The 26,077-nt window shown below is 38.4% G+C and overlaps 1 protein-coding gene across 2 annotated transcripts; it reads left to right on the top strand.

Annotated features, from left to right (window-relative positions):
- Positions 1-6,045: 6,045 nt before the first annotated feature.
- On the top strand, positions 6,046-24,803 carry LOC124398027 (inactive tyrosine-protein kinase PRAG1). 2 transcript variants are annotated; one of them, XM_046868012.1, is made up of 9 exons: positions 7,188-7,284; positions 7,382-7,563; positions 7,838-8,095; positions 16,260-16,606; positions 17,159-18,107; positions 18,213-18,435; positions 20,452-20,579; positions 21,268-21,716; positions 22,653-24,803. In XM_046868012.1, the coding sequence occupies exons 4-9, from the start codon at positions 16,373-16,375 to the stop codon at positions 23,712-23,714; spliced, it is 3,045 nt and encodes a 1,014-aa protein (XP_046723968.1). In that variant the 5' UTR covers positions 7,188-7,284; positions 7,382-7,563; positions 7,838-8,095; positions 16,260-16,372; the 3' UTR covers positions 23,715-24,803. The 2 variants fall into 2 exon arrangements, with proteins under 2 accessions (XP_046723969.1, XP_046723968.1); XM_046868013.1 differs by lacking the exons at positions 7,188-7,284; positions 7,382-7,563 and adding an exon at positions 6,046-6,115.
- The last annotated feature ends 1,274 nt before the right edge of the window (positions 24,804-26,077 follow it).

Raw genomic sequence — 26,077 nt, 5'->3', positions numbered from 1 at the left:
GAATACAGAGGTATGAGATCATGTGCACAAGGCAGTTTAAATAATAACTAAATATGACTAATATTACATATAAAATATATATAGCAAAAGTATTAATATTCCACTTTTTTATTGTAAATAAAATTAACAGTGTATAATATATCTTAAATAAGCATAAAGTATTGCATTGCAATTTTAATATGCTATTTTAGAGCAAAAGAGAGAGAGTTTACCCTTTCCTTCTCTCTCTCTCTCTCTCTCTCTCTCTCTCGAACTCACTCTCTCTTTTTGTGCATCTCTCACTCATGCTCAAACACACCTGAGTGTAATTTAGTGCACGATGTAATGTGTCAGTGATTCTGAATATGCAGAACAGACACACAAAAGATGATGAGTCACTCTACGTATGTGTGTGTGTTTGTGTACACAGTAAGTTTTTTAATCCACCTGGCTTTATGAAAATCTTGTATTATATGAGAAAGCATTAGACAGCAGCTGTGACAGCAGCTATGGTTTTGTGTGCGTGTGTGCGTGTGTGTGTGTGTGTGTGTGTGTGTGTGTGCGTGTGCATGTGCGTGTGTATTTGTGAGTATGAGTGTGTGTGTGTGTGTGTGTGTGTGTGTGTGTGTGAGTATGAGTGTGTTTGTTAAAACCAGATGGTTTCGTTGTGTCACTTTATCACCCTTCCTTGTGTTTAGTAGTGCTCTTACTCTGTTTCAACATGTCATTCTTTCTGTCATCACCTTTGCTTGCTGAACAAACATGCCTCTTTATAGGCAGCTCCAGAAGTATGGGTATCCTTGATGGTGATAGCAGCATGTATACTAAATATTGGAACGATAAAAAGAGGATGGCCCTGTGCAAGGATGGCACACAACATCGTAAATATGCAGGAATGGGTGTGTGTGAAATTGTACTTATTTAACATATATTTAACATACGTGCATTTATTGAATGTGTTAATTTAATGTTAAAGTAAATTTATACCAATAACTTTTTTAAAACCTACCAAAATTAGATACACACCGATACACTCATGCGTAAAGTTGTTATTTAAAATTAACATATACCAAACGACCTTGAAAATTGGTCTTACACACACACACACACACACACACACACACACACAAACACACACACAGAGTAACTCATCACACAGCATGACATACAAGCACCTGCTGAGATCAGTGTTTTACACATGTTTGTTTTCCTGCTGCTGCAAACCCTCATTTCTTTTCCCCCTCGGGTATTAGAACTTTCTTTTTTGTTCTTTCTTTTCTATTCTTAAATACATAAGAAACACCCATGCTTTTGTAGGTTAATAAGCAGTGACAGGTAGGTGTGATGAAGCAGCATTCCTGTTAAACTCCCTGAAGTTTATTATTTCCTAAAACAGTAAATTAAAGTATTTTTAATCCACAAGACCTGTATATAAATGTAATGTTCATACATTTAGTCAATATGTAAAAAAAAAAATCATTTAGGATAGCAATGATCTGAAAGGTGTCAGTTTTATGAATGACAAGAGAATGTTTTTGCTTTTTTTCCTGCTGTAACAGAGGACAAACTGTTGGTAAATCTCTCACGATTACAGTTAAGTCTCTCAAAGCATTCTTGAAAAACATCATTTCATAATCAGTGTTATCAGGAGCTTGCCATGGCCTGCTCTACTGAATGAGAAGTATAGTGTGTGTGTGTGTGTGTGTGTGTGTGTGTGTGTGTGTGTGTGTGTGTGTGTGTGTGTGTGTGGGTGGGTGGGTGTGTGTGTGAGGGTGTGTGTGTGTGTGTATGGTATTTTGCAATTTAACAATGAGGCTAGTGTAGCAAAGTCTCAAAGTCTTTTTTTTTTAAAGATTACAGATAACCATTGCCAATAACCATGTAACATCCAGATAAGAAGTTTCCAACATTTTGTACACCATGGACCAATTTCAATAGTTATCTGCTATACATTGATCTCAGTTTAGCAAACAATACCTAAACAAGATACAATAAAGAAAATGATTAGATCAAGTGCTATATTATGTGCTGCTGAATAAAGGTGGAAGACTCATTATTTATTCATGAAGTAGTTTTGTGAGAGAGTTGATAGAAGGACGGGCAGAGACAGAAATTGACAAACTTTTACATTTAATGCACAGCAGCATTGTAGGTTAACACACCAAAACAATCAAATAAAAATTACAGCTAACGCACTAGTTGAATTTAACTCTACACAGACAAAATGCCTGAACGCAAACAAAGATTTGTCATTTAAATTACTGCAGTAATGTTTTACAAGTGTGAAGGAAGTATACAAAAATCTTTTTAAATTTACATTAGCAAAAGATCAAAAAATTAGAATAATGATTAAATAAGCAAACAAAACACACCAGCACAGCTGAAAACTACATTTAGGGGCATTTTTTAAAAACTCTTTATTTAACATTAGCAACAACAGCTGGGAAAGAGCTCTGAAATTGACACCCACCACTCTCACACACACACACACACACACACACACACACACACAGCAGTTTGCCCCCTCTTTTTGTCTTTAATACGTTTCACACCCCTAGGCTTACAGTTACACACTAAACCTGCTCTCCATGGACATCAATAACCTCTGTGTGTGTGTGTGTGTGTGTGTGTGTGTGTGTGTGTGTGTGTGTGTGTGTGTGTGTGTGCGCCTGCATGCAGGGAAAACATTTACACTGCCTTACTTGGTGGTGCCTTAGATACCTGCATGGATGTAAATATTACTTTTAATAACGTGTTTGTGTGTATGTGTGTGTGTGTGTGTGTGTGTGTGTGTGTGTGTGTGTGTGCATGGAAAGCATTTTATCTTTCCAGAGATTGCCTTCCTCGGTGGTGCCTCAGATACCTGCATGACTGTAAATATTACCAGTAATAACGTGTGTGTGTGTGTGTGTGTGTGTGTGTGTGTGTGTGTGTGTGTGTGTGTGTGTGTGTGGGAGAAAGAAAGGAGGGAATTTCAGGACATGTTTTCTTCATCATCTTGCACAAACACAGCAGGAGTCTAAACTCTGAATATCTACCTTTTGGTGAAATGTGTGTGTGTGTGTGTGTGTGTGTGTGTGTGTGTGTGTGTGTGTGTGTGTGTGTGTGAGAGAGGGAGAGTGTTTTTATTATGGAGTGTTTTTTCACATTTGAAAAAATTTCTATAGTTCTATAATTTCATACAATGGTGCGTATTTCCACACGTATTTCTCTGTGTAAATTTGCATGTGCACATCATTTGACTTTTTTCACATGAGCATGTATTGTGATATTCCTATGGAAATAGGAATAGGAATTTTATTTGATCCCTATGACAATTAAATGGAATTTCTAGATGATAATAACTGCTTTTGGAGACACACTCAACTAAACATACCCATCGTATAAACCTGTATGCTATTACTGGTATTCTCTGTGTTTATATTTTAGTTCCTTGCATGAATTAAAAAAGAGAAACACCATGGTGCTAATCAGCTTGAGGAAATCAGTAGAACATTAATATTGACATTTATGGGATTTGAGGTATTTCACTTATACTGAGCACTGGAGGGATAAGGAGCTGGCTTAAGGGCCCAGTAGTGCCACTTTGGTGGTTTGGTGAATTCAGGAACTTCCAGTGAAAAGCAACTTGACCGCAAAGCCACCAACATCTCCCTCACCACTGACAAACCACAAAAGTTTTTCATATATGGAGCATTTTAATTTTGTCAAAATAATTAATGCATAATTTCTGTCATGTTATTTCTACCTTCATTAAATCAATATTAAAAGCATTATGCAGCTTATTTTAAACATTGATAATTTTAGTGTCTTTTCAGTGCAGAATGCACAATTGTTTAATAACACACAAACATGCCAAAAAGGAAGTACTGGTGCCACTGTCACACTGTCACTGCCACATTTTTGTATTACCGATCTACTCCTTTGAAACTGGATCCTTTCAGGGGGAAAAATTAAGACCTTGAAGTTCCTGTGTGCTGCATTCCTCAGAGCATTCAAACTACAGATGCATTATAGGCACAAGTCTGTATATAATGGAATTATTCACAAAAGATTTATAGTTAGAATAAGGATTTGAGAAACGCTTTCAATGTACAGTTTAATTGAAATCAAAATGGGAATTTCAGAGATTTTTGTCTGTTGCTAGTATTATGGACACCAATATGACCAGATTTCTAGAGGAAAAAGAAATGTTGTTTATTATTAATTATTATTTACCTCCAGGAATATGTAAAATTTTTGCACAAATTAATTCTCTTTAGAGTGTATTTTTTACTGTTTGCACAAAAAGGCCAGAGGCCTGTCTTGCTCTAAAGAAGTAAAATGTTTTTTGGCTGTGTGGCTGCACACAATTCTCTTTTCCCAACAATTGCTGTTTGGTTGGAGTTTATTCATTTAGATGCAAGTTGGCAGTTTTGTGACAGGTACTTTCCATAAGAACGTTTTACCATCTTGAGTCTATTCAGTGCTGGAATGTCACTACCACAGACTGATGATGAACATGATTCTGACTTATACACTATCATTAAATGTCTGAGAGATCTTTTCATCTACTACTCTAATATGTCAGATGCTTCCCAGTGAGAACCCTGCTACTCATTATTCTAAACACCATTGATTATCAGCCTCAAGTTAATTATACTGTGTATCTTCATAACTCCACACATATCTCAACATCTAGGATAATGTACTGGTTAAAACCAACAAAATTAGGTGAGCATAGCAGTGAGTAATTCTCCACAAATCTCATATAAGGTGATACACGGTTCTACATATGTACCTAGTTAAGCTACTGTGAGATTGGTTTAGATTCAAAGTGGGTGTAGTGTATCTCAACTATTGTTGGTTGCTACACTATTGATGTCAGTCAAGCACTTTAACACTCAGTCACATTGGCTTCCTGTTTCAGAAGAAGGAAAATCGAAAACATACAAAATAAAATCATGATATCTCATGAGGGTTTTAACATCATCATTAACACTGTTAACACTAACTCCACCCCTAATGTTCCCATTCGTAACACTTCCCCCAAGTCCACTTCCTCTTGTCTATTTTCCAGTACAGTTACTGTTACATACACTTCTCCTGTACAGTAGAGGTAAATCATGTTGACATCACTGTAGTACAGTGGCCCATAAGTTCTATTAATTTGCTTCAGCACTTCTGAACCTTGTACTACTTTTATCTCTTTTTCCTATACATGAGACTCTGCACATTCATCACTTACTCTGAGAGCAAAGAAAAGGAAAGGTAGACTTACTGAATTATTAACTTCAAAGGTCAAAGGTTATAGTGCAGTGTGAAAAGAATATCTAACAAAGAAAGTGCTGATGAGAAAAAAAAGCAGGTTTTAAGCTCGTGGAAAAAACTGATTGAAAGAAACAAAATTATGCAGTAATAGTTTTTATATATATAAAAAATAAATGGAAAGAATGAAAGTTCTAAATTGACCTTCGTATTAACTCTGCAACAGCAACCCACAATTATAATTTAACTCAATCAATAGGAAATGAGACTTCAAACTCTGGTACTAAAATCCCACTTATGTGAGAATGTGAGATAGTTTTCTAGCTGTTTTTAACTGCCTAGGCTAGCTAATGTTACTAATGTAGGGTAATTAGCAATAGCAAGAACACATGAAGGGGTTAAGATGTACACATTCAATGTATTTTAATAGATTGGAGTATGTTGAATGAGGCTATGTTTAAACTGAGTGTGTGCTCAGACCTTTTAGTAATTCTTAGGCCAATAAAACATACTCTAATTACCTATTTAAGAAACACTGACCCGAGGATGAATAGTTTCGTATTGAAAATTGTCAACAAATATTTCAGATAATAGGAAAGGTTTTGAATCCAGGCATCAGTCACACAAATAGGCTAAAACTTGGCATGTCACAGTATGTAATGTGCTTTTTTTCTGAATGAAGGGACATGCCCAGTCAAAAACAGAGTGAAATGAGGAGGAGCAGTGCATGCTTTCTCACTGACTTTCCCACGTCCCTGTGTCTCCTAAAGTATTTATCATGGTATCAGACATGCTGAAGCATGTTCTTTATTTTTCTTTTTCACGCCCGCTACCTGGACCTCCTGGTACTTTCCATACAAATGTTTCACAGTCTTCCAAAATCTTTTCTGTAAGTTGAGTTTTTTCTTTTACATATACTGTAGATCTGTTGAAGATTCTAAAACATACACATGAGAAATACATGTCAATACTGTAACACACTCTTGTTTTACTTAGCATCTTTTGAAGACCTTGCACTCTTCAGTAAGACACATCTTCAGTAACAGCTTTATTCTGGTCAGGGTCACAACGGATATAGAGCTAATTCACACTGGGCACAATTTGTCACAGGGCATCATGAACACACATTTACACATATTAAGACAGTCATCCACACCTAGGGGCAATTTAACATAGCCAGACAATCCCTGGAGGCAACAAGCAGGCAAAACTGTAAACAGTAAACTGTGAAAAAAGCTTAATTATTAATACAGCAATGTAATATAAATCTAACCTTAACCGTAACCTCTGTAACTAACTTTCATCCATTCAGTATTGAAATACTTTATATGTATCTGCATAATTTTATTCAGCATTGTATACATATATACACACATTATATATATATATATATATATATATATATATATATATATATATATATATAAAATGTGTGTGTATATATATATATATATATATATATATATATATATATATATATATATATATATATATGAGTGTGTGTGTGTGTGTGTGTGTGTGTGTGTGTGTGTATGTATGTGCATGTGTGTACCTGCTCTTCAGTGGGTTTTCTTTCTTGTTATTGTTTTCAACAGTAATACTGAAGACATCAAATTATGTGAAAATATGTAGTAAAGAATTTTTTTTTTATGTTTAATATTTGAGATTGTCCAAAGTAAATTTATCTTTGATGACAGCTTGGTAATTTCATGCCATTGTCTAAACAGATTCAGGAGGTAGTCATTCACTTCACAGGTGTGCCTTGTCAAGAGTTAATTTGTGAAATTGCTCATCTTCTTAATGTGCTTTAGACCATCGGTTGTTGTTTTGCAGAGGAAAGAGTAAGTACAGAGTCAATAGCTATATTAGTGATCCTATAAATACTGTAGAAATACATATTATGGCAAGAAACACACAGTTAATTAAAGACAAAATAAAAGTCCATTATTACTTGACCTAAGAAATGAAGGTCAGTAACTCTTTAAATGTATTCTCAAGTGCAGCCTCCAAAACCATCAAATGCTATGATAAAACAAGCTCTCATTAGGACCATCCCAAGTAAGGAAGAAAAAGAGCTTTTTATTACCAGCCTCAGACACTACCAATGTACATAAATACTTCACGACTCCAAACACACCTTTATGTTATGTCAAAGCAATTTGTTTTAGATGGAGCGTGATAGAGGGCTGCAACACATGACCTGGCCTTTACAGTCACCCGATCTAAAAATTTGTGATGGTTTGGGATGAGTTGGATTGGAAAGTGAAGGAAAAGCAGCCAACAAGCACTCAACAACACTCCTGGGGTCATCTTTAAGATGATAGAAACCCATTCCAGGTGAGCACCTCATGAGGTTGATTGAGAGCATGCCAAGAGTGTGATCAAAGAAAAAGGTGGCTAATTAGAAGAATTGAAAATATTAAACATATTCTGGGACACTTTCTACATAATTCTGCACATGCTCTTCCATCGTTTGGATGTCTTCTGTCATTATGTAATGTACAATGTTGAAAATAATAAAGGAATTAGCCGCTCCAATCTGGCAACATGTCCCCCCTGCGGATTTGTTAACCACACCCCTTTCCTTTTCACCCCGCCCCCCTGCTCGCAGTCTCTTCAATCTGACTGATCCTGCGGAGGCTGTAACACATCAAAGAGGGCTCGTGTGCTTCCCGCTGTCTCTCCCCCTGCAACCTGTCGCGTGGGGATTTTTCCACCAGAAAAGCGTTACGGGATTTGAACTGTAACGGAAAAATAACCGTTAAGGATTTTTAATTGTAACGGAAATCCGGTGTAGGCTGTGAATACTGAATGGTGTGGAGAGAAGGAGAGAAAGAGAGAGAGAGAGACCCCGCGCTGTTCAACTGAGGTAAAGCCAGGCTTGTTAATGTCTACAATCAGAGTAACACCCCGCGAACCTGTCACGCGTTTGCTGTGTGTGTGTGTGTGTGTGGTTTTTTTCTTGTTTGTGGGTGTGCACGTGTTTATATATATCTATATTGTATTTATTTTATGTTAAACCACATTTCATTCACATTCCTTTGAGTTATGAAATGCTCTGTAAGCAGAATATTTGTGCTTTCCTATTCGAGTTTCTAAATTCATTCAAGTTTCCAATGCAGTCCAATGGACTTCCATGTAGTGCACGTGGGTTAGACACGGTGGCAGGGTGACTTCATTTCCCTCCCAGACTCGGCAAACTTATTCGGGGTGGAGTAGGACGCTGGGAATCGCGTGGGCCCCCCTGCTGAACATGTGCATTGATGGAAGAGCAACTGAATCTTAAATGCCATTTAGTGCACTCCATTATCTCACAGCATAGGCAGTAAACTTTTTCTGTCTTCTTATTAAAAATGAGGCAGTGATTTTGTACTGTATATTTGCCTAATCCTAAATGCATCACTACACGTGTAAAATAACCCATTCGATCATCTCAATGAGGTGAAGGACGGAACCTTAATGATCCATAATGAAGGGGAGCTTTTACTTCCGAGCATGTGTATTGTGCACTATACAGGGTTTAGGAGCAATTATTCTAACCAGTGACAGAGTTTGTAGTGTCCCAGTGTAGGGAATAAAGGGCTGAATGCTTAATGGTTCCTTTTTTTGTCAGTATACTGCATTGCAAAAGAAAGGAATTTGGAAGACTTTATTCAGTGTAGTGCAGTTAGGAAGTAGATGTGTTCACACTGACATTCTGAAACTGTCTGTGGAAGTGCAGAGTTAAGGAACTGCCTTAAAGCAGGAACTTTGCACGTTGTTATCTATCAATGAAATACTGTTCTGAAACTTGAGCTGTTGGAACCCTGGACATTTTTTTAGAGAACTGCTTTAATTCGTATGAGGATTATGTTATGAGGAAATGACATTTGAAGCATTTCCAGTAGTTGCTAGTAATCAAGGTGCTTCTTCTTTGGTTCACATCCTTAGATGAACTTAAATGGCAAAAATAATAGTAATTGATTCTTAGTCAGTTACTTTTTTTGGCAACAAAATGACTCCACGGTCCATTCCATGGTGCGTTTACAGTAACAGAAAATGATCATAAGTCTAGCTGGAAAGTAATGCTAAAAATATGGATTTTTAATGCCGATATTTGGTTTGGGATCCACAGAAATGAGATTGTAACGATTGCAAGACCTTTTAAATAAGATAATAAATAAGATGTGACTGAAAAGCTTTACTACAGAAACATGAACAGCGGAAGTTCGATGGTGTCAGGAAAGCCGGATGCCCAGTGAATAATTACGGTAAATGGCGAATTGAACTTCCTTTTTTGAGCATGGGAACAGTTTCTCTAATGTAGAATGTGAGTCATTTCCTTTTTTGACCCAGTTGGTCATAGTGTTATAATTCTGGCTTATAGGTGTTGTTGGAACTGCATCAAAATGCAATTTCCTCATATTGAAAGTCAGGTTATGCAGCAGTAGGTCTTTTGAGCTATTAAAAATCACCTGTTCATGGTTCACTTCCTTAAAGTTCCCAGACTTTCACTGAGTTAGATGCATCCGAGAGATTTTTTTTCTTTCCCAAAGTGCAATACAGTGTAACCTTTAAACTAAAGCAATTTCCTTTGCTGCAATAAAGAAAAATTAGGGATAGAAAATATGGACTGCAAAATAAAAAAAAAAACATTTAAAAAATACAATATGTGAATATCTAATCTAATATGTGAATGCTAAGATGGCGAAGACTGGAAAAAAATGAATAAGTCTCTTATATATCGACATTATATTGCTGCATGAACAGTTGAAATGATTGCAATTGGGTCACTGTAAATATGGTTGATGTGCTCCTTTTCATTGACTTTAAAGTGGCAATAGTATTAATTTATTAACAATTGCGTCATGCTTATGCTTTTATTGTTTCCAAAATGGCACCATTTAGAGTATTTTACATCTCAAATCGTGCTGAAGTGCTGTGGTTACATTAAACTACATTTGAAGGAGTTCAAGGTCAAAATTAAAACACGCCTCTGTTTTAGACAAACTCCACCAGTTATAACTTTTGTGTAACTTCTGACTAGCGATTTAAGTACACAGTTACACCCGAGGTCTAAATAACAATGTGCTCGATTACAGTAGGAGACATTCGTTCCACTCATTTTTGTGTGGGGTGCAGACCTGTAATGACTGGAATATGCTGTTTTAGAGGTGTAGCTCTGTAGGATGCTGATGTGTAAATGAATAAGATGAAAAAAGCTGCATGTCACTGCATTGTAGTTACGAGTTAAGAGTATAAGTGAGTTTCATCAATAAAATAATGAGTGTTGACTAAAGTGACAGGTGATTACACAGAAATTCTGGCTGCTGTTATATACACACACACATGCACACAGAGCCTTGGTGAGTGGTTAAGTGAAACCCACTCTGCTGTAACTTAAACTGCATCTTTGTCTCGTCTTGTCGGTTGGACCCGTAGGCCTGGAGTCTTAACGTCAGGATGTTCAGGTGCATTCCTCTTCGTCTCCTGAACAAACACCATCTCAGCCCTCAGGAACTGATTTCCTTATGAATAGAACCTGCTTTCACGGAGTTATATGAATGTAAATAATGTCAAATGTTGCAGAACTAGTAAAGCAAAACTATAATGTTTTAATCAAGCTTGAATTTTTCTTTGTTCCAATGGACACCAAATCGGATATATTTCCACTCAGATTGCTAATTATTTGACAGTGGGTAGTCTGGTTTGAATTTCCAACAGGTTGTCAGTGTGTTGTTGGTGCGAGTTATTTATTGTTTTGCTTCCCTGTGCTGACTGATGTGTGCTGATGTGATATGACAGTGATATTGCGATTTGTGAATATAATATCCACCACGAGGTGTCTTTTATAGAAGCATCATCAGTGCAAGTCCACTTGTGTACTAGTTACAGTTTCATGCTTAGTCATGGTGTATGATTTGGACAGTTTCTGAATGTTGACTCAGAGTATAGATCAAAATGCTATTTATTTTTATTTTTTTCAAGTATTGTCTTTTTTCCAACAGTCTCATTCTATTCTCCAGTGGTTCTCATCCCTTTTGTGTCTGACTCCGACTCCCCAAAAATTTCACACCCCCTCCCCATGGACTCGCCCTCCATACTGTAGCATAGCAGCTCTGTTTCTCGGCACAGGGCCACCACTGTGCCGTTAAACTCTTTAATCCACTCCTGCTGTAAACATGTCATATTGCTGCCTGTGATGCTGCTGTTGTTCTGAGAACGTTTCAAACTTTATCATACATGATTGATATCAAACACTCCCTAAAAGACACAGCAATGCTGACCAGACCTACATCAAAAAGCATTCCAGCACTTACTGGCTCAGCAGCACTGGGCACTGCTGTGCTGGTTACATTTTTTTCTGTCTAAATAGAGACAATGGACTGCATTTATGCACAGACAAAGCTTTCAAATGAGTGGATGCAAAATAAATGTTTTAGTTGTTGTTTAGTTGAAGAATTGTATATTACAAAATGGTCGTGTTCTGTTCCAGTGTGAGGAATTTTTTTTTTTTTTTTTTTTATTGAATTATTTAAACCTGACTTTAGATCATATAATGTGTATTTATTACTGCACTTTTATATATGGATTATACTGCTCACTGCTTATTCAGCAGACCCCCTTATCCTGAGCGGCTTGCCAAAGTGCTTTAGAGACCCTATCAAAAACACATCATGTGACTATACCATTGAGAAAGTATTGTGAAAAACAGTTTTCTTTATATTATTGGCATGAAGTTAAAATGATTCCAATAATAATTTAACCATTATGCAGTAATTATTTTTATTTATTTAAAAATATAAAATTATTATTATTATTATTATTATTATTATTATTATTTTTATATATATAATTATTGGCAAAATTACAATAGTTTCCATTTCTTTACCTTGCACCTGTTTGCTTACTGTTGTGGGAGTCACAAACATGCAAACCAGTTGTAAATTACACTTTGAACATTTCAGACGTCAATAACACCTGCACACGAACGAAGAAACTCAGTAAATAAAATTGAGTTGTTAAAAATGTACACAGCTTTACAAAATATTTTTTTATTTTTATTTATTTAATCTTTTATTTTTTTGCAGTGTTTGCTATTAATGTCATTTTAAACTTTCTGTGGTTTGGTACTGTTTTTTCCCCGGCTCCTTTACACAATGCAATTGTATCATTTAAATAAATTTTATTTGTCCTCTTTTTTTGGTCATAAAATTCCTTTACTGGTTTGTTGTTGGCAATCTTTAAGCAGACTATCAGTAAAATTTGATGTTTTAATGGACTAAACTGTGTATTCTATCAAGTATCTAAATAGGAACTTTACCCACATTTATTTTTGTTCTTAACGACAATCAACAAAGAGAGAATATTCCAAAATAACCCAAAATAAAACCTGCTAAAACGAACTAAATGACAGATGAAGTTCACACACTTGTTAGTTACTGACTTTTAATGTGCTCATCAGACACATAACATCTCTCTTGACACATTTATTGATAATATACACTATATGGACAAAAGGTTGTGGACACCTGACCATAAGATTTCAATATGATTTTTGACCATCTTATTTTACAGTCAGTCCCTATTTGCTGTTACAATAATCTCCACTCTTCTGGGAAGATGTTCTACCAGATTTTGGATCATGCTTGTAGAAATTTGTGCTCATTCATCCACTGGGGAGTTTGTATATTCAGGTACTGATGTAGATAAGGTGAGGAGGTCTGTGGTGCAGTCAGCATTCCAATTCATTCCAGAGGTATTTAGTACGTTTGAAGTCAGAGCTCTGTAGCAGGCCACTCAAGATCTTTCACTTAAACTTGTATAAAGCATATTTTCTTGGAGCTGGCTTTGTGCACAGGGGCATTGTCATGCTGGAACAGGTTTGGGTCTCCCAGTTCATGTTTATTGCTCCCGCATGCAAAGACATACTACCACAATGTTGGAAAAACACAACTGTGGTAATAGTTTAGGGTAGAGCCACATATCGCTGGGAATGTCAGGTGTCCCAGTACTTTTGTCCATATAGTGTATAATTTGTGTTTCAATTAAAAACGCAGTTTCTTGACAAATATAACTAGAATCAGAAAACGACAATTAACAGCATGTGTCCAGGTTCCAGTCGTGACCTCACAACTTGGCTTCTCATTGCTTAATTTTATATTATCGTATGACTTAACTACAATCTCAGATGCACCATCGGACCTGTGTTCTGTGCTGTGGAAAAGAGCAAATCGTGCCAACAGCAGCACAAAAGCCTTTGTACTACTGCTAAGCTGAACACAAGCGTGTGACAAAACCCCTCCTTTATCTCCTATCCATTCCATCCACAATGAACGAAATGAAGTGGATCTGTTCCTGAGTAGGTTAGTTCAGGAGTTATCAGTATGTAGCAACATGTTGTAATTTATTTAAGGCTCCTTTATCTAATTTTTCTTCAAATCGGTTTATTCGGAGCATCCGCTGTTTAAGAGCTCGAAAATGAATCAACATGAATTCACTAGTATTGTGGGATTAATGGTAATGACTAATGAACTGAAGCTGAGTGTAAACGTTATCAACGCGTGTCACGTGACAGAAACCTCGGCGTAAGCAAGTGCTTACATTTCTGTGGTTATCAGGTTGCGTTGTTTAAGTGAGAGAGTGTGTGTAATGGGTGGAGTTGCCTAACTACATTACTTCCTGTGATGAAACTAAAGCAGGACAAAGGTGAAGTTTTGCCCTTTTTTTAGCCTTTTAAAGCACAGGGTCATGTGGAGGAGTGTCACTAGATAATAACTGCAAAACTTGTGAAGTTGTTCTTCACCTTAAATGAAGTCACAGTATTGGTCCATTTAAAATAGTGTAAGTGATAAGTTTTGAATCCTCTGAATATGAGAGAACCTGGAAGAGAGAGACAACAAATGAGAGCAAGGGTGTGTTTGTGTTTGACCTTGTCCCTCACTGTTGCAGTGTGAAACTCACTATGGTGTGAGTCACTAATTCCCCCTCACATACATTCACACACATTCCTAACATTCCTGCTTTCTCCAGTAAGACTCCTCATGAGTGTTTTATTGGATGTGGAATTGACAGTTGTTGAATTGAATTGTGGTGCTTCAAAGACAAAACCTGCCCCAGCATGAGGACTCCCGTCTTCTGAATGTTAAACATGGTACTGAGCAGAACAATGAAACTGATGACTAGAACAGTTTCACCCTGATTAGGCCTGGGCCAAGTGGCTGGTGTAAATGTACTAGCAGGGTTAAGCTCATTTTACTTGGTGTGGACTAAAATAGGAATTTAATTGTGATTTTCTTTGTTTTTTATGTGTCATCACACAAAGTAGAAATTATATATTTATACATGTATATTTTACTCAATGTGTAATTTATTTGAGTGAATAGTGTCGAATCTGAAATATAACTACGCTATTCTTTTGAAAAGCTGCTGTTTTCTGGCACCCTGTTCTCTTCTCATAAAAGATGTGATTAACATGAAAATTGGGCAAGCCTAGTTTTGCCGGACCGCCATCAGCTGCATAACATATCAAGCAGATGCATGTACAGTATATCAAAGAATGTCTCTGGTGTGGGCTCACTACTTGAATAAAAACATTGAAAAAACTCGTTGTAAACTCTTATTAAATTAACGTCAGTACATTCAGCTGCCTACATGCCTTCATTGTGAATGAATTATGTTGTAAACACAATTTTCTTTGTGTAATTTAAATAAAACCCCTCACCCATGGATCCAAATCAGGATGTTCGAGTAATGAGGACATGGCATTTACCTCTGTATTATGTTACCACACATCCTCATGAGATTATACAGTATCACAAAGTGTGGAGATTAGGGGAAATTGGCACAGGCCAGATGATGAATGAATTAAAATTATTCTTGTGGCTAAATCAGGATGCTGTCACAAGGTTTCAATGGACCTGAACATGAATGCAATGCAATGGATGCATTGTGAATAAGGTTACGTTTTGGTGAAGTGTAAAAAAAAAAAAAAAGTGTTCATGCATGGAGACTTTTAAGATGCTCTGTATGCTATTGGATCAAGTTAATGGTATGTGAATCGATCATACTTGCTCTGTGCTCTGTGTTCAAAAAAGAATAATAAAAAAATATATATTTTGAAGTACATCTCATATGTTTTCTTGATTCTACTCGTCCACATATTGTTTTTTTCCTTGTTGCAAAACCTTAACCTTGAATTCCAAACAAACCTTTATATTTTTTCAGTTAACGAGCTAAAATGCCTCCTCGTATACAAAAAAATAATTCGGCCTTTTCAAATATTGTTAAATGGCTGCTCCTGGAAAGAATTTGTCATCATGTGTCCTCCTTTACCGTCTCCATCTAGCTATTTTTAAAGAGTACACAGTGATCTACATTAGCAGCACATCAGGTACTCGGACCAGTTCTGGTGATCCAGAACCATGTGTTAATTCTATCTACAAAATGAAAAAAAGAATAAAAGGTAGACCTTTGGTAATGTTTGTTCAAAGCAACAAACCATTTTGAACATAAAAGTATAAATTTTATTAAATCTTACCAGACTTGAAGAAGAATCAATTTGGACTTTGTTTGTATTTTATATTTGAGATACCGATTTTAATTATAAATTTTTCTGGACTTAATTTTTCATTAAAAAATTAAAAATCGTTTCTACTTGTTTTGTAATAATTTAATTCCTTTTTTTTTTTTTTTTTTTAAATATATAAACATTTTGATCATTCTTGTCTCAGTAGAGATTTCCAGGCTGACATTAAACAGATTCAATGAAAAATCTTGAAAGACACGGGTGTTATTTTAATGGATCTCTCAACCTTTGTGCTGCTGCCTGGGTGGTTTAGAGGGCAATTTTAGTAGCATAGAGCAGTAGAGTTTTAAAGAGTCACTGGGAGACCACACATTAGACTAATGTGAGTTGTGTTTGGTAAAAACATTTTTTAAAAGCACCTATATACATACATACATACATACTATGTACTACTTTGTTGCTGTATGTTTTAATTTCTGCCTTTTTTTTTTTTATTTAATAATTATTTTTTTATATTTCCACTTAGGTGTCTTGAGGTCACACACATGATGACCAGTCAGACGTTTCCCTGCTTAGTTGGCTTCCCTTACCTGTAAATCAGAGCCACATCCTGCACAGACAGGAAGTGTGTTGTGTAAAATGTCAGCGTGCAGCGAGTTTGCAGAGCACGTGTGGAAACCGGGATCTTGTAAAAACTGCTTCCACCCACGTAGTGCCCACACTAAAGGCAGGAAAAACTTGTGCAGGGACGAAGAGGAGGATGAAGTCGCTTTGGCTTCGCCTTACATCAAGCCCACTATTGCCGTAAAGCCCACAATGATGAATTTGGACACAACCGAAACAGCAGCAGAGTTTACCATAAACACACAGAAGGTATGAGTGACTGAGCAGATGACTACAAATATACAAATAATAATAATAACTATACAAATAATAATATAGTACAAGATTTATTTCAAATTTAACATTGTTAAATTTCAAAATGCATAACATTTTTATTATATCCCTATGTTCTTGTTTGATTTTCATTTTCATTGCTATTATTAAATTTGATATTAAGTTCCTGTACACAGGCACACGAATGTCTAGGAAATATGTTTTCCAGGTCTCTTCGTCAGATTTCTGTGTCTAGAAATGCTTTTAAATTTTAATATGCCTAGTATACATTTGCTAACAACTACCTTTTTTGCACTGAAATTCAAAACGTATGTACAAAACTCATGGATTCTTATTTTCTGCTTAATGATAGTATTTAGTGTATAAAAACAAACTGATGTTTAAATAAATAAAGACTTATTGATGGTGCTATTCATTTTTTTTTATTTACTTGGTTTTAATTCTTGCACTATTTGACCTGCTAAAAATGTATGTTTTTTTTATTTATTTATGTGTTTGTTTTTTGTTTATTACATTTTTCCCCTGAAGGTCCAGAAGAGTCCAATTGGACTGAAAAATGTTCTGGATCTTTCATCACTCTACATTGACAGTAACTGCTGCAGTAAAGCTCTGAAAGATGCGGTGCTGCAGAGCGGCATTTCCACAAAGCTGGATTATTCCAGCAGGACTCCTGTTTCTCCAAAAGCACCGCCCACCACAGGCTGTGTGTTTATCATGCAGGAGGAATGCTGCAGTCCTATTGGTCTTAAAGAGAACTTGAGTCCACAGGTGGCAAAAACATCCAAGTGCACTTATATCGCTTCCTGTAATTCACATTTACATCATAACAAACAGGAAGTGCAGGCAATAACAAACACAGCTCCAGGAAATATAAATAGGACTGTTAATGGTGCATCAGCAGAGACCCTTAGTGTTCTTTCATCACCCTCAGTAACCCCAGAATCCCATAATAATCCCAGTCTGTCGGATTTGTTTTCACACTGCAGTAGTACAGACTCACTGACTAGTCTCACCACGCACCAATCAGAGCCCATCTATGCTGAGAGCTCAAAACGGAAGTGCCGTCTTCGCCAGAACACTGGCACTATTACTGAGGCCAGTGACGACGGGGAAGGTCAAAGAACGACCATCACAGTCATGGCCGCGCACACTGAGGAGAACAACTGCACCTTTTACCTGAGCAGCCCCGATTCTGCTGTTAGCACCCAGTGGCTCCATTTTAGCCCCACGACCCCGGAGGACCCATCCAGCCCTGTCTTCAATTGGCCACCTTCTCCATCTGTCATGGGAATGACCCCATTGTCCCCGGACCTGTCCATGCAGACCGAGACCAAAGTCAGCCCACCCATTCCTCCCAAAAGAAACTCACGGTCTCCAAAACTCGGCACATCCAGTTTGTCTCCTCTTCCTGAACTTAACCTCCATGTGACTCCACCCCTGAAACTGTTTCAGAGTGATGCCCACTCCTCCTGCCCAGGTACGAATGCTCACAGGATGCATGTGTATAAGGGTTTGTATAGTGCCAATAATACAGCAAGTTCAAAAATGTAGCTTTATTGTAACACAGCGCTTTTCTCCACAGTACTGAGCAGTTTGTGGAGCTCGGAGCCTCAAGCCGAGGAGGAGAAAAGGGAGGAGGAGAAGTGTAAAACAGAAAGAGAATGGAAAGACAAGTGTGACTCTTCGCCTGGCACCAACGAGAGAAACAACAGTCCCAGTGAGAAACAAGTGGAGATGAAAACTGATGGCAGTAGCAGCAGCAGTGAGCCAAGACCTCCATTGCCTCCGCCCAAAAAACACCACCGGTAAGAAACACCTTTTTAAAATATTTCAGTTCATTTATATTATACTGTTGTACTCCGTGTCAGCTTTGCAAAAACAGCTAACGAGTACCAGGCGCTTAGAGCCGCCGGTTAATGTGGTGCAATCTCTCTGTTTCTCATAACTGATTTGCTAATGTGATTTCTGGCTCTGTGTGACCTTACAGTCATAAACACGCACAAAAGAACAAAGAGTAAAAAACAGTCTACAAAATTTGAGAATCAGTGTGCAGCTGAATACATTCAGAACAGCATTTATTTAGGAATTTGTGGCTAAACTTTAATCACTGTTATTTAAAGGAGGGGAAAAAAACATGTATGGTGTATTGAGATCTATTTGAGTATTTGTGTATATACTTGTGTATGCTGTATGTTAACCCTGTTCTGTAGCACTGATGTTCTGGATTCTGATTCATCAGGAGGTGCTGATTAATCTTCTCTAACAGCAGCTCTGACAGTAGTGCAGTTTTATAGCACAGGTTTATTGTATTACAGTATTGCTCCTGTGACCCTGTATATAGCAGCTCAGGCATGGCAGATGCTTCACACAAATGTTTTTTTTTTTTCTTTCTTTTTATTTTTTAATGCATTATCGTTGATAAGGTAAAGAATACCTTTTATTTAACATTTATAGAAGGAGTATCCAGACTCAGTGCTTTGTAACAGTCAGCACTAAAACTTTAATGAATTCATATTAAATTGAAATAAAGTAGCATAAACTCCAGCAGTGTGTAAAGAATGGAAAAAATCATTAATGTGGTACTAGGCCACTCCATCTCTCTCTTTTTAGCTGATCAGATGATCCTGACTGAGCGTATACACTATTTTAGGCCGATAAAGACACACACACACACACACACACACACACGTGCACACACAGACACTAAGTCGTCTTGTTTGTTCGAACAAATCCATGACCCCCTATTTCACTCACACACACACACACACACACACACACACACACACACACACACACACACACATTCATGCAGTCTAAGTCTGTACTAGATTAGAATAATGGGTTCTTTGTTATTACAGGTTTAATATGCACTTGTATTTTCAGTCTATTTAAACCAAATGGAGTCTGTGTCTGTTTTGTGCAGCAACACAGTGACACCATCCCTCCCTCCCCCCCGATACACAGACACACACATACCCTGTGTGTATGCCTGTTTGCTGCTGTCGTTGTGCACATGCTTTTTGTGCCTGTGTGTGTTTTCTGCAGCAACATTGCGACACTCCCCCACGGGGCTGTTTGTCGCTAACACAGCAGCACATATGCGGTGACGCTCTTTGCTACAAGCCTGGCTGCTTTCTCTGTTTTGTGCACATGGTTTGGTGTGACAGTTTAAACTCCACGTGCTTTCACAACAAACAGCGAATGCTGATGAGCCTCAGGTGGTGGTGTCATTTTACCCTACGTTCCACCAACCATTCATCCTCTCACACTGCCTGAGCACTCGCTTGTGATCCTGTTTGTTATACTGCAGGTCGCCATGCTTTCCTGAAAGTACCTAGCGAGAGCAATAGTCACGACACCGCTTCCTTTGCTGCACGGTGTAATGTTTGCATATGGAAAAACTTAATGAAAAATATATATACTTATTGAAATATATATGAAGTATATATGCATTGTAGCAGTCAGTCAACAGAGCAGAAATAGGATGAGATGATGGGAGGGGGTAGTGTTACCCCATATACGGTAGGTCTCCTCTCAATCCTGGGAAACAATCTAGTACAAAAAAAGAAAGAGACCTATAGACACTGGGTAAGAGGGAAATGGGCTGGGAGTGAGACAAACTGAGAAAAGACAAAGACAAACTATCTTGTTTGTTAGTTTTTTTGATGGTATTTGGCATAAGTAAATCACCATGTTCCATTTAACGACCAACATACTGCAGTACTTTCAGCAATAGCACATGAATAGCAGTAAAATTCTACTGTAATAAAATAGTTTTTAAAATAGGTGTTCATTTAATGTGTGTCTGTGTGCACATGCAGCTCCTGTGCTAAGCTCAGTGTGAGCAGTATGGAATTGGATCAGAGAGGATCAGTGGAGTCACTCCCTCACTCACTGAAGGAAATGCACACGGCCTCTTCAGATAGCCTGCCGTCTCTGTCCGATTCTGGTGAGTGAACTACATGGTCATCACTAATTACCCTGGGTCTGCTAGAGGACTAGCTCTCTAGCACCCTAGCACTGGCATGTATCCCCATGAAACTACTTATTACACACACACACACACACACACACACACACACACACACACACACACACACACAATCCCCTCTCTCTTCCAGTTTTGTTTTCAATTTCTTTGCGATTCTCATTCCCTGTCATCCCTGGCGTTTTCAGATTCTGTTTGTTTTTCCTACCAGTTATTTCTCTCGCTCTCTCTCTCTCTCTCTCTCTCTCTCTCTCTCTCTCTCTCTCTCTCTCTCTCTCTCTCTTTCTCTCAGGTGTGTGTAATTGTCCCATATAATCATCAGTGGTGTATCACTGAGTGTACACAGACCACACACACACCCTGATAAAAAACACACATCTCATTCCACTTCTTGCTGTGCGAAAGGCATTGCCTAGTTAAACAGTAACACACACACAGGAGGCAGTCTGTCTGTCTCTCCATTGCTCATTTAATATAGCCATCATGTCTCTTTTCTTGGAATGACAGACAGATGAGATGATATTTGTCTGGAAGTCACATGACCAGTAAAACAAACAACTGACCTTTTAACCTTCTGAACTTGGTGTAAAATGTTAGCATTAAAATCAATGTGTCTCATGCTCTCTCTTTTTTTTTTTCCTTTCTATAGTTGTTCTGGAGTCGACTCAGCGCTCCTGCCCTGCCCTGTTCCCAAGTCCAAATCTCTGTCCCCCGCCATTACCGGAGAAAAAACTCCTGAGCCGCACCACGTCCTCCGACACAGAGACTAAAGTCAAAGGTCGTGGAGTCACTTCCGGTTCTTCTCCTCAGCTCTCATATTCGTCCTCAGCGTCTCTGCAGACCCTGCTGAACAGCGGGGCAAGTCGAGAGTGTGTGTACGCACGGCTGGGCGGACTATACGGCGAGTGTGTGCGCCGCTTGTCGCTGAAGTGCGAAGAGCGTTTTACACACATGCAGAAACGCACACACCGTTTCTTCAACGAGCACGAGTGGAGTCTGTTCAAGCTGAACTGCAGCCGTGCCGTGTGCGTGACCAGGGACGCCGCATACTACCCTGCCTCCTGCTCCTCTGACACACATACACCTTACGCTGTCAAGGTCAGTGTGTAAGCGTGTCTGTGTGAGTGTTTTGGTGCATTGTGATAATATGCATCGCGGTGCAAAAACTTGACAATGTGCATCATGGGAATGTGTGACTTGTCTGAACAGATTACCTCTGCACAACCCATAGAGTTAATATGTATAAAGAGCACTCTTGGCCTCTTAGTACCTAACAACCTACACACATTATAGATTATGATGTTACCCAACCATGTTATATGCATTAAAAAGAGCTCTCAAGTGACACCAGCCCTGTGCTGATGCAATGCTTTCAAGAAAGAGGCTATGAAATTTGTTCATTTTTGACTCATTTCCTGGTAAAATCACACTTCAGACCACACTGCGAGCTCATCATGTTTTAGTCAACAATTTCTTTCGAAGGTCGGGCATGTGACACTCATCTCGCCAAGGACGATTGCATCTCGCAGTTCACACTGAGAACCGAGCACACCTGGAGTTTTGCACCATCAAGCTCCCCTTCTAATTTTTTCAAGATATTGGGATCCTGTAGTACATTTTGTTTACAATGTTAAATAGCTGTTTTTGTTTTATACAGACAAAAATGACACATCCAGATAGAGAGAGGTCTCTCAATTCAGACATTTTAATAAGTTTATTTCAAATATTAAATTAAAATATAATTTATCATACATTAAATTATTTAGCCAGCATTGTGGATCGTGGGTGGAATGTATTATTGCACAACTAATTTCTTTATAATGTGTATGATCTAACTTGTTAAGTAAAATGCGTTAGTAGTCGTAATGATGGATGGATGGATATATGGATGGGAGGAACTGAGAGGGAACCTGGGTTGAGAATAAAAGATAAAATGAAAGCAATGATACAGGGAAGAGTTAAAGAAAAAAAATCTTCTGTTCAGATATTAACTGTGTAAAAATTTACCCTATCTGTGTTCTCTCTTGTATGCAGATCTGTAAAGGCCGTAACCCGGAAGTGAGGCGGTCTCACCTGTTCGGTCTTTCTGTGCAGCAGTCGATCCCTCCCCACTTTAACCTGCAGCAGGACTGCGGTCACTTCCTCGCCTGTGTCCCTCAGAGCATGCTCCCTGACAACGAAGAGACTCTAACCCCATCTTCTTCCTCACCGGGTCCCACCCCCACGGATCAGCAGGAGCGTGTGGTGGTGATCACACGTGACATTCCTTGTCAGAGTGTGGCAGACTTTGTGAGCGAGTATCAGTCATTCCATCGCTCGAATCCCGAGGTGTACGAGCGGCGGGTGTGTTTCCTTCTGTTGCAGCTGTGTAATGCTCTCGAGCACTTTAAAGCCCACGGCGTCACTCACCGTGACCTCTGCCTTGAAAACATGCTCCTGGTGCCCCAGAAGCGACCTCAGACAGCCGACCCCACCCCTCATGAGCCACTGCCTCGCCTCTTAATTAGCAACTTCTCCAAAGCGAAGCGACGTTGTGAGACGGACGAGAAGCAGCGAACCGAGCTCACTCGCATGGCGCCCGAGATCGTCTCTGCTTCTCAGTACCGCAAAGTGGACGAGTTCCAGACGGGTATCCTGATCTACGAGATGCTGCACCTGCCCAATCCTTTCGAGGCCGTCCCATCACTGCGAAATCGCCATTACTGCATCGAGGAGCTTCCCTCCATCCCCTCCGTTTCCATCTACTCATCTGGACTGGAGCGTCTCGCTCGTCTCCTGCTGCGTCCCGACCCAGATGAGAGGATCCATATTGTGGAGGCTAAGCGCGGCCTGCAGAGCCTGCTTTGGGGGCCACGCCGAGAGCTCCTAGACCACGTCCCCTTTAACAACAAGAAGGACAAGGACCACGACACACTGTTGAACTGGCTGGATGTGAAGCGTGCGCTGCTCATGATGAAGTTTGCCGAGCGCTCGCTGGAACCCGAGAAGAACACGGAGCTTGAGGACTGGCTCTGCTGTCAGTATTTTTCCAACACACACCCACCATCCCTGCTGCACACCGCCCAGATGATGCACATGATCAAACCCTTACACTGATCACTTGTGCATGTGAGTGTGCACTACATTCAAGTGTTGTCCGCATTCCTGTCTCCATTCTTGCTGTTTTTTTTTTTGTTTTGTTTTTTAAACAGGTCATGAAACAGTGAGACGTACATGTGTCCGCTTTGAGCACATTATTGGCAGATAATTATTTCAGCTCTCCTGACGAATTTTTAAAGACATCTTAAAAATTTTCTCACTGCCACAGAGAGACTGCTTTACTCCTGTGTGTGTGTGTGTGTGTGTGTGTGTGTGTGTGTGTGTGTGTGTGTGTGTGTGTGATTTCCACATATGTTGCTTAGTCAGCACAAATGTCACAGTAAAGATCCAGAGGGACGAATAGCTGTGTGCTGATATTACATTTTCTGTATTACTGTTGTGATCAGAGATTTTATGTGCATTCCTTTACATTTCAGCACGGACATTACCTCATACTGTCGTGTTACTGTACAAATTGTTAGTTTATTGCTAAGTCATACCTCTGCTGTTGGATACAGTCGTGCACCTATCTATCGGCTTTAATATAGAGATTACGGTTATACCGTTTTGGTTATTAACAATTAACCCCCAGATTCTAAACGCTTTATATGCCCTTAAAATGTGTATATTCGTGGACAAAGTGCACTGATTGGCCGATCACAGAGTAAAAAGCTTCAATTCCTATAACATTTTTAACGTAACACTTGCAATAACATTGCAGGGATATCACCAATAATTACAGATGTTGTCTAAAGGTGGTGTTTATACACTTTGTTTTCGTGTGTTCAGACTAAAAATTTTTAAAAATGTATAAAACTTGATTATTTCTAGAAAGAGTCAATATGAAACTGAAATTTTACTCATTTATAAACGTGTACGGAAACTGTGCGAAGCAGGTGTTAGCGAGGATCCGTCTGATCACCGAAACGCTTGTTTGCTTGCTCGCCTGTAACTAGCCAGTGCGTGTACCGTTTGTTTTTACAGCCGGAATTCCATGTGAAAATCACTGTAGTAATGCTGTGAGGTTCTAAATGATGCTCTGACTATTATTACCTATAATTAACCTGCTGAAAATTCCTCAATAAACTGTAAATATCTTTTAAAAAATGAGGTGCCTTTTATTTTATTTTATTTACATTTTTATTTACATTTACATTTCAAATCATCAAAGCTGAAAGATGCTGTTTTTGGTTTCAGATGATGCGTCTCCCTCCAGGTGGTGATATCTTTTTAAGATTCAGGAGGTGGGTGGGGAAAAAAGAATAATAAACTGATTAATGTGATGTGTTGGGGGAAAAAAAAAAGAAGAATGAATTATGATTCTACATTAATCATATGCATTGATCATATGGAAATTCAGTCTAATCACAAACATTCAGGACCGAATGCCTCCGTGTGTTTACCCTGTATGTCTAAATGCCCAGGTGTGTTTGCTTATAGTTTTCTTTTTAATAGTAATTAAATGAAATTGCATATAGAGTTACATCACTGGAGCATAAAAGAGCTGTAGGCTGCATCAAGGGTCAGTAAAAACTGGGATTTGGAGAATATAGAGCTGCACTTTTTTTTGTTATCCAGGTCAAGTGTTTCATTTTTTTCATAACAAAGCAATTACATGTTTGTTTGTTTTTTCCCATTCCACATTTAGTTCCCATTTGCTCTTATAATAACCTCCACGCTTCTGAGAAGAGGTTCCACTAAATTTTGGAGTGTGCATGTGGAGATTTGTGCTCATTCACCCACAAGGGTGTTAGTAAAGTCAGGTACTGATGTTCAGTCAACGTTCCAATTCATACCAAAGGTATTCATTAGGGTTGAGGTCCAAGCTCTATAGCAGGCCACTCAAGATCTTTCACTCCAATCCATGTGAAGCACATCTTCTTGAAGCTGGCTCCATGTGCACAAGAGAATTGTCATGCTGGAACACGTTTGGGTCTCCTAGTTGAAGTAAAGGGAAAATTTCATTCTAACAAATCCAAAGACATCCTGTACAATTATGTGCCTCCAATTTGTGATCACAAAATCAGGAAGAACCACATACATTAGGAAAATCAGGAGTCCCAATACTTGTGTACATTTAATGTTGGGGAATAACAGCAAAACATATATTATGTATACCATAATACATTTAACTATAATAACCTCTTAATATCTTTTTATTTCCTGTATTAAAGACTTTTCAATATTGATCAATATGGAGTTACATCTTTACATGTTTCTGTTATGAAACACTGGACACTGGAGACTCCATCCATAAATGTTCTATATCTCAGTGCAGAGAACTTCAACCACTAAACTATTTTCTTTCATAAATGATTTTATTTTTTATTTTTACTTTATTCTTAGCCTTGGAATAGGTGCTGCATTCACTATCCAAGCTC

This window comes from Silurus meridionalis, chromosome 15, assembly GCF_014805685.1.
Source record: "Silurus meridionalis isolate SWU-2019-XX chromosome 15, ASM1480568v1, whole genome shotgun sequence".
Taxonomy (NCBI): domain Eukaryota; kingdom Metazoa; phylum Chordata; class Actinopteri; order Siluriformes; family Siluridae; genus Silurus; species Silurus meridionalis.
This window is presented reverse-complemented; position numbering and strand designations above follow the sequence as displayed.